The following is a 9,632-nucleotide window of genomic DNA, read 5'->3' as shown; positions in this document are numbered from 1 at the left end:
TTCATGGAACAAACTCAAACTAGGTTTTTTATGGAGGACATGTTCACCAACTAATGCAAGGATTGAAATTTATCCAATCTACCAATACTAGATACTACCAATATTAGTCACAAAATTAACACCAGGTATTTTTACCCACCTATCCAAATCTTGGTGGATAGAGTTATTTGATACTTGTTGTTGGTGAGAGGTGGCAGGTATTGCTGGAATTAGTCAAGGCGCGCGCAAGTTGGTCCGAACACCACGGTTGTCAAAAAAATTTATATTAGTCCCAACATTTGGGATGCTTTCATTGCACAAACTTTATATCTAACTTGTAGCTCATAAATTGATGGATTGTGTACATTAAAATCCATCTAAGTAAACCCTTTCTTGATTCCATCCAACCCATATTTTCCCTTCTAATTGTAAAAATTTTGTACTTTTATTAGCTTAGGCTACAGTTTACAGCAATACTTAACATAGAGATTTCTCTATTTTCTAAAGACTACAAATTGTTCTCGCAAAACTAAAAAACATAAAAAAGGAAAAATAAATATTTTTAAGGCCATAAAAGGGATAACAGAGGATGTATATGTTATCAGTTCTTTTGACTTGCAGCTGATCTATTATTTGACCATAACTTACTGAACATTCTTTTAGGTCGATTTGGAATGACACATAAAGCTTTAATCCTTGAAGATTTCCCAATTTCATCCAAATCATCATCATCTTCAGCTAACTTCATTTTTAGAGTTGAAAGGTTGGAGTTTGGTGATTTTAGGGCTGAGGCAGTAGTCCACTGGTCATCAACTGGTGTCTTGTTAAATGTTGCTGAAGTCTTGGCTGTGTCCTCTAGAAGTGCCTTGATGTTGCTAGGCAATTCCGTTACATGGCCACCGGACATGGCTGCTCGAGCTTGCTCGAAAAATAGAACTTGAACAACTACCCTTAGTGGAAGTAATTCATTTTGTGCTGCATGCATACAAACTTCCATTGATAGTTTCTTGCAGTCCAACATTCTGCACAGCCTCTTTCTTTCACTCTTGTTCAGCTCCGGATGCCCCTGCATTTTCATTATCGTCTAAGTTCTATGCACTGACGTTGTAACAAGTATGGTAACTGACCTTCTATAATTGGTTAAACTAAACATGCTAATGTCCCACACGCTAATTTTTAACATTTAGGATGTAACATTTTTGGTTACTTCAATTAAAATGATAGTCCCAACAGTAGATAGTGGTCTAGTCAAAGATGTGATGAGAAATTTTACCTTGAGATAGATGTCAATGGCTCTGTAAAGATCATCATGGTCAAGCCTAGCAAACTCTGGAATTGCTTCAGCAATGGAAATGAATTTTGACAATGGCAAATTTGAGTCACTGGAAATTTCTTGAAGATATCTATCCACAAGCTTAGCTACCTTGAGTTTTGAGCTATGTGATGCTGATGAAGATCTTCTACTTTCTTGGAACTCAAGGTCAATATTCTCCGCGGACCGAGATCTTCTCCTCTCAAAATCTCCTTTCCTTCTTAGTGGACTTGTTGGGGGACTTTGCCCTTGCAACATGAACTGTTCTAATATGGTGATAACTATGTCAACATCATAAATTGTGTCACATGTGTGCGACAGACAAGGTATTAACAGATCATTGACAGTGGCATCTTCCAATTGAAGTCCAATCCTTCTTGCCAATTCCATCTTGGATGAAGAAGAAGCCTTCAATATGTTAGCTGCTTTAAGCAATTTCAACAAGAAACTACAAGAAACTGCCCCCTTTTCAGCTGGTAACAATGTTATAATTGACTCCAACAGCAGCCTGTATTTTCCAATCGAATCCGAGTCTTTCTGATCATATTCTAGCTGCTTCTTAGGATTTGCATATTTTGAAATGTTTGGTAGCCATCTTGATGCATAAATTCGCAATGCATCACCGATAACATTAGCAGCTACTTTCCCACCTGATTTGATAGCTATCATACTTCTCCAATAAAGGTCTATGCTTAATTCTGCTAATTCTTCAGCCCACCAACTTTTAGATGAAGTTTTATTATGCCTTGTGCTTTCTGAATCATTGCATGAAATATCACCTCTTCTTGAGTAGCTTCTTGACAAATTCACCTTTGATGGATGAGCTAAGACTTTTGAAGCAATGGCTTCAATACATCTGCTTGTAATTCCTAAGTCCTCAGACCATAAAGGAAAAGACTTGGTACTTTGCAATGTCACAATTGAGTCTTTCCAACCTGAAAGTATGCAAGAATTGAAGAATACATCAAGTTTGTAGATTAAATTTCCTTTCTCTACATCCTCTGTCATCTGCAGGTATTCTGCAGCACAGCGCGCCGCAACAATGTTGTAGGCACTGATAGTGATAGTGATACCATAGCAGAATTTTGCACATAGCTCAAATGCTTCAATTCCACCAGGAAAATCTGGTAGCTGCACTATTTGGTGCTGTGAGGTTTCTGGACTTTCAGAGCATAATTTCTGTAGCCTTGAGCACTTAGACAGCAGGGGAAACTGTTTCACAAAATCCATAAACAAATTAATGTTAGTTTAACAATTTTGTTCATTATTTCAACTTCAACTTGAAATAGATAACTTGACGTTGAAAAAAGTGAAAAATTGTCTTCACTCGCAAAACTTCAACTCCTTCTCCAGGTTAACTTCATGTCCAGACACAATTTCAACCTCCAAATACTTTTGTTCAACTTCAAATATTGACCAAGTGGGAGAAAAAAGAAAGAAGAAAAGTTAGAGAATTTAACCTTGTGAAGCAAATATCTGCTACCCTTTACTTGGACTATGAGATCACTAGTAACTTCAGAGTTAACTGACCTGCATCAATAAAGAAGAATCATGGTTTCTGAATATTTTTTTCTTAAATTCAAGAAGAACAAGAAGTGGAGAAAGAAAATATGAAGTTACCTTACAGCCTCAGTAGTAATGAAAGTGTCAGGCCTAGATCCAAGTTTCATAAACTTCATGTTGTGAGGCTTTGTTAATTCTCCAAAAGACAAAGTATATTTAAACAATAAGCAAAACCATGGCAGAGTCAGAGAGACAAAGCCATCTCTACAATTGTTGAAAGCTTCACTTTTTTAGACACCACTACCTTGGAAAGTTCCTTCTCCAGCTGCTACCAATAGATATTGTCGGAAAACAAAAAGAACCACCACTATGTCTTGTAAAATTTTTCTAAAAGTTTGGTAAATTACCCAACAAGACTGACATTTATTCAACTCCCAAATAGTTGTTCAGAAGAATGAAATGAAAAATAATAGAGAGAAGGACATAAAACTATAGGATTGCCTTAAAGTTTGTGGATTTGGTAGTATATATCTGGCTTGCACTAATACATACAATTTATACTAATGATGACCAAAATGACATGAACCAAGAAAATCAAGCACTCCCAAAATTCTTGTCCTTTCAGTCAAGTTTGCAGTTTGATTTAGACATGCAAATAGAAAGAAAAACTCATCAAGATCAGAGGACTATGGCAATACAAGTCAATTTAAAAGAAGAAAAAAGAAACGAAGGAAAAAGGTAGACCACAAAATTTGTTCAACATTTAATAACGGATATTGGAAAAGAAAAATTTTAAATCTCAAAATTTTTAGTATTTTTTTTTTTCTTTTCTTCCTCTACTATTAATTTTACACGCACATATCAAGTGAAACCTATTGTAAAGAAATAATAACAATCGCTTATTAACTAAAAATTTTAAGATTATCTTCGTTTTAGCTTATTAATTCTATATGTCATGTAAGTATATTTACATTGCTAGTCTCAAGCCTGAATAATGATGGAGTTCCTTTACGTTGACAGTCAGTTTAAAATTAATCAATCTACGATTAATTCTTATATAACGAAATACATTTGGACGTGCTCACTTATTGCACTAAGACAGACTTAATAAAGTGATGTAAAATTATAAAAATTCATACGATCGATCTTAATTGATTGTGATTGAAGTGTAATTGTTAATATTGTTGGTCGTTTTACCTTTGTTGATAGCCTTTGTTCTGTTCCAACTGCCAGCGTGCTAGCAATAACAGAGAGGCGACGCCCACGTGCTTATCTTGTGACATTTTTTTCTCAGCAAAGTTTTCCTACATAATTTTATTATTTGTCAAATCACTACAATCATACAAGTCATCCTACGCCGCTCTTTTTTGTATTAAACATCCAATAGTTACCTTTTCTAATTATACAGGATATTTCAATTTACTTTTTTTTCTTTTGGGGAAAAGAAAAAGAATACAGGTAAAGTAATGGTATAACGAGGAGAGAAGAAAAGTAAAAGTAAAGAATAGGATATGTGTATCACTATCAAAGTTGGCTTTTAACAATTCTCATATAAGGGCCATAAGTTCATGATATATAAATGCGGACAAGAAAAGTTTGCCCTTGCTTTTCGATATATCAACAAAAGTAGACCATCAAGCATTTATAGCAAGAGGGCCACGGCCATTAAATATAATTTGTTCAAACTTGTGTCTGAATTGAAAGAATTTTGTTTACTTTAGAGGAAAATAAGACAGTTTTTCATCGTAAAATATTGATATATGAGGATAAAATGCGTTAAATTTGGCAGTTGAAAGTGTAGGTCAATTTTGTTTTCTGCCTTGGATTCTTCAGAAATAATAGAACTATTTGATGAAAAAATCAACCACAGTGATGGATCTGATTGAAAATTGTAGGAGTCCACTTTATTGATGAATGTTCGTTGATGCAGTAATATAAAGTCTTTGTTTTGGAAGAAAAAAACTTAGGAGAATTAAAATTGAATGGAATATTAGTACGTGGCCATGGCATCTACGTTTAGTTATCTTCTTATCCATGCAAAAGAAAGTAAATTTTGTTGCCATCATTTATGCTAAGTGCTAAGTTGACCTACATATTCTTAGGTGCAAATTTATAAATACTTTCTTTCAATTCTTTTCTCAACATTTTTAGTTCCATTTGTTAGAGTATGCAATTTGTTGAATAGAATCGTCATCATTCCATAGGGGGCTTCTTGAAAATCGCCAAAGACCCTGACTGAAGTCACTGAATTATAATCATTGGAGTAATTGTTACGTATGACACTCTATTGTTCTATTCCCCCGGTCCACTATAAGTGATCAATTTGCCTTTTTATTTTAGTCCAAAATAAGTGTTCATTTATATAATAAGAAAAAATTTAATTTATTTTTTCAAAATTGCCCTTATGTACGTATCCTTAAAAAGTCTTTTACTCCTCACAATTAACTATGGTGCAATATTTAATTAACGGAAAAGGGTTAACAATGCCCCTAAACTATTGGAAAAGGTTTAAAAATACCCTTCATCCACCTATTGGGCTAAAAATACCCCTCCATCCACTTTTTGGTTCACTTATGCCCTTTGATCGTTAGGTCAATGCTAAATTAAAAATGATTATTATTCTTTTTGTAAAGCTTAAAAAAATATTTTTCAAAATATTTTCGTTTTTTTAGACTAATGCACCAATAGTCCCCACTTATTTAGTAAAGTCTTCTTATTTTTTTCAGTTTTTACAAAACAATATTTTTTTTCATTTTCTTCAGTTTTTTTAAAGTATTTTGTTTTTGTAAAAGCTGGAAAAAAAATTGTAAAAACAGAAAAAAATATTTTTAATAAAATATTTTTGTTTTTTAAAAGCACGAAATTTCTTAATGAAATGCTTTTCGCATTTTTACCCTTTAAAAATAGAGTTCGCACTGAACAAAATTATTAATTTCCTAACATTTGAAATCAACTAATACTTTATTTATTATAATAAGAAAACTCAATATCTAGGACATTAAAATCAACTGAAATTGTCCATTTATACTTAAAAATCCTAATATTTAGAACCAAATATAAGAACTAATTCGAATTTCAACGTTTTAATATCTCACCACTGAGAATTACATTTGGAGTCAAGACATTAAAGGCAAAAACAGAATAACTACCACTACTTTTAAATTTAAAAGAAAAGAACTACTATTATTGATTCTTCAATTTGTTTTTGGTCCAGTACTATTGATTCTTCTATTAGCAACTAAATGAGGAATTAGAGTTAAAATAAGCCAATATAAGACTAATATAAAGGAATTAATTTCTACTCCCTCTGTCTCAAATTATTTATCATAATTTCCAAAAATAGATGTTTTAATTATTTGTCATTTTAGAAGTTCAAGACAAAATTAATTATTTTTTTGTTTATCCTTAGTACTAATTATTTTTTAAGATGGAGATGACACGTAAATAAAGTAAATGTTCAATAAAGAGAGATTATATTTAAGACATAAATAAAGATAAAAAAGTAAAAAATTCCATCTAATTAATATTTTCTTTAGGGGTGTGTAAAAGAGAAATACGACAAATAATTTGGGACGGAGGAAATATTTATTAGTAATCAAGAGCTTTTAAATAGGTAAAAAGATGGTCAATTTATTAGTGATATGAAACATTTATTTTAACAACAAAAACGTACTCCAACTAAATAAATAATTGGTCAATATCTGAAATCACATCAATTAGTAAGTGACGATGAACACTACAATTATGGATTTATTAGTATTGAAGTTGCACTAATCAAGATACTCGAGAAGTTTACTAGCAAAATTAGTTAAGTTCCGGTTGGTGGAATTATACTTTATAAAAGTTGGAGGCAATAAATTTTATATTGGTGTTTGACATAAAAGAAAGTAGCAGAAAAGAAAAAATTTACTCACAAAATTAAAACCCTATATCAAAATTATTCAAAGTCGCAAGTTGAAAACTAAATTTTTTTAAATATAAAAAGACTAAAACAAATAATATTAGCTCTTTGTTTAATATTAGTTACTATATATATATATATCTATATCTATATATATATATATATATATATATATATATATATATATATATATTTGTCCACAACTAAAAAATATACATGAATCTATCTATCTATCTATCTATCTTATTTTAATAAAAAAAATGTGTCATATCAATTGAAATAAAGAAAGTAATATTTATATAAATTTAAAAATTAATACTCATTAATTAGGTACACATGCAAAGCGCGTATCCTAAAGCTAACAACAAGAAAATTTGCCCAACTTAAAATGATGGTTGGTTTCCAATTATATATAGGGATGATGTATACCATTGTCTTATTTGGTAACTCAAACACAATAAACTATATGTCGTTTTGTGATAAATCAGTAAACCTAATATGTTGCACGATAACTAAACAGAAATTGATCACATTGTTCAAGTAATTGGCTCAAGCTATATGTCCATTATCTATGTCTGTTCTCAAAGAATTGAATGTGTAATGGCCTTATCGATGTCGTCCAGCGAGGATCTGGACACGGCCGTGATTTGGTTCTATCAATGTCCGGTCAGGACCATTACCATTAGCAGCAGAGGCAAATTTATGTTTTATATTTTATGGATTTAACTTTTAAAATTTTTAGCTTTAAATTCATTATACTTTTAAAATTATATCTACTATTTGTTACTCCCTCCGGTCCAAAATAAGTAATTTTTTGGCTTTTTTTTTGTGGTCCAAAATAAGTGATTTTTTCAGATTTCAAGAATGAATTAATTATTTTTTTCCTATATTGCCCTTGGAGTAATTAATGTTGGAGTATGTGTTAGGAGTGTTTATGTGAAGAGACAATAAATGTTAACATGGTCAATTTCATTGCTAATTAATATTAAAAGGTGAATTTCTTAATATGTGTGAAAACAACCAAAAAATCACTTATTTTGAACCGGAGGGAGTAATAAATTTGTGCTACATTGAAAATATTAGACTTAGGTGATTCGGTGCCTCAATACTACATTTGCCTATTATTAGCCGATAGGTGTATAGCAATAATATATAAAGCAGTACTCATTTCTTTAAACGACCTTTTATACTGAGACGACCCGGCCGGTCGTCTCATGAGTTACCGCTCCGTTTCCCTTATTTCTGCTTCTTTATGCCTTGTTTATCCGTGTTTTGAGGTATCGGGTTGGTCGGATTGGATTCGGATTGGTTTTGGTAAAGTTTGAGACACTTAGTCTCTTTTAGGAAGGCTTAAGTTGGAAAAGTCAACCGGATGTTGACTTATGTGTTAGAGGGCTCGGATGTGAGTTCCGATGGTTTGGTTAGCTTCGGGAGGTGATTTATGACTTAGGAGTGTGATCGGAATGGGTTGTGGAGGTCCGGAGTAGATTTAGGCTTGAATTGGCGAAGTTGATATTTTGGCGATTTCCGGTTGGTAGGCGAGATTGTGATATAGGGGTCGGAATGGAATTCCAAGAGTTGCAGTAGCTTCATTATGTGGTTTGGGATGTGTGTGCAAAATTTCAGGTTATTCGGACGTGATTTGGTTGGTTTTTTGATCAAAAGCGGAATTTGGAAGATTTTTAGAAGCTTAGGCTTGAATCCGATGTGTTTTGGTTGAACTGATGTTGTTTGAAGTGTTTTGATGATTGGAACAAGTTTGAATAAGGTTTCTGGATATGTTGGTGTCTTTGGTTGAGGTCCCGGGGGCCTCGGGTGAGTTTCGGGTGGTCAATCGGACCATTTTTGAAGTTTAGAAGCTGCTGAAGTTTTGCTGTTGCTGGTGTTTTCGCACCTGCGGTTTGGGGACCGCAGGTGCGGTGCCGCACGTGCGGGAGAGCTATCGCAGAAGCGGAAAGGAGGCCAGGCGAGCAGTGACCGCAGAAGCGGTAAGGGTAACCGCATCTGTGCTGCCGCAGCTGTGGAAATGCAGCCGCAGATGCGATTTTTGGCAGGATAAGTGGAGTCCGCAGAAGCGGAAGAATAACCGCGTATGCGGTACCGCATAAGCGGCTATAGTACCGCAGATGCGAAAGTAACTGGTCAGAAGAATTTGAAAGAAGTCTTTCGCGAAGGTGGGTCTATTTTCACCCATAGCTGCTCGTTTTTGGAGATTTTTGAAGGAGATTGAAGAGGGATTCAAGGGGAATCGTTGGGAGGTAAGATTCTTGGACTAAACACTCGATTATTATGTAAATTCCACCTAGAAAATCATGAAAACTAAGCCAAAAATTGAGGAACTAGGGCTTGAGAAATTGGACTTTTGAATTGGGATTTGAAGGACCATTTGGGGTCGGATTTGAACACTTTTGATATGTATGAACTCGTGGGGAGATAAGGAATCTATTGATGTAAAAATTTCTGAGTTTCGAGAAGTGGGCCCGGGGCTCGGGTTTTGCTAATTTCAGGATTTGTGCCCTTTATTGATTGTTTTCGCTTGGGCTTTGTTCCCTTGGCATATTTTGACGTCCTCGTTCTGATTTTGGATAGATTCGATGCGCGTGGATGCCAATTCGAGGGGCAAAGGCGTCGCGAGCTAGAGATTTAGCCGGTTCGAGGTGAGTAATGATTGTAAATGATGTCCTGAGGGTTTGAAACCTCGGATTGCACATCGTAGTGCTATGTTGAGGTGAGACACACGCTTGTTGACGAGCGTGGGGTCGTACACTATTGGGGATTGTGACTTGGTCCGTCCCGTTTGATGATTTTACCGCGTATTTGACTGAAACTTATTTGCTATCACTATGATTTGGGCTGAATGCCATATTTGGGCTTCGTGCCAACTATTTGAACCCTTCGGGGCTTTTATTGATATTTTCTCACTGTTTTGAATTTACT

The 9,632-nt window shown here is 34.0% G+C and overlaps 1 protein-coding gene across 1 annotated transcript; it reads right to left on the bottom strand.

Moving 5' to 3' along the window:
* Positions 1-302: 302 nt before the first annotated feature.
* Positions 303-3,504, bottom strand: LOC109207425 (BTB/POZ domain-containing protein At1g67900-like). Its single transcript, XM_019370340.1, has 4 exons — positions 2,912-3,504; positions 2,752-2,821; positions 1,253-2,503; positions 303-1,045 (listed from the first exon to the last, which is right to left on the bottom strand). Exons 1-4 carry the CDS (start codon positions 2,968-2,970, stop codon positions 581-583), a joined length of 1,845 nt encoding a protein of 614 aa, XP_019225885.1. The 5' UTR covers positions 2,971-3,504; the 3' UTR covers positions 303-580.
* Positions 3,505-9,632: the final 6,128 nt, after the last annotated feature.

This window comes from Nicotiana attenuata, unplaced genomic scaffold (assembly GCF_001879085.1).
Source record: "Nicotiana attenuata strain UT unplaced genomic scaffold, NIATTr2, whole genome shotgun sequence".
Taxonomy (NCBI): domain Eukaryota; kingdom Viridiplantae; phylum Streptophyta; class Magnoliopsida; order Solanales; family Solanaceae; genus Nicotiana; species Nicotiana attenuata.
Note: the sequence above shows the minus strand (reverse complement) of the source record. Positions and strands in the feature narration are given on the sequence as shown.

Bases quoted from the DNA above. Each gene is read 5' to 3' on its own strand.
- LOC109207425 (XM_019370340.1), bottom strand. From the start codon at position 2,970: ATGAAGTTTATGAAACTTGGATCTAGGCCTGACACTTTCATTACTACT. The intron at 2,504-2,751 runs GTTAAATTCTCT...TTTGTGAAACAG, and splicing joins GCAGATATTTGCTTCACAAG to TTTCCCCTGCTGTCTAAGTG. The intron at 1,046-1,252 runs GTAAAATTTCTC...ATGAAAATGCAG, and splicing joins CCATTGACATCTATCTCAAG to GGGCATCCGGAGCTGAACAA.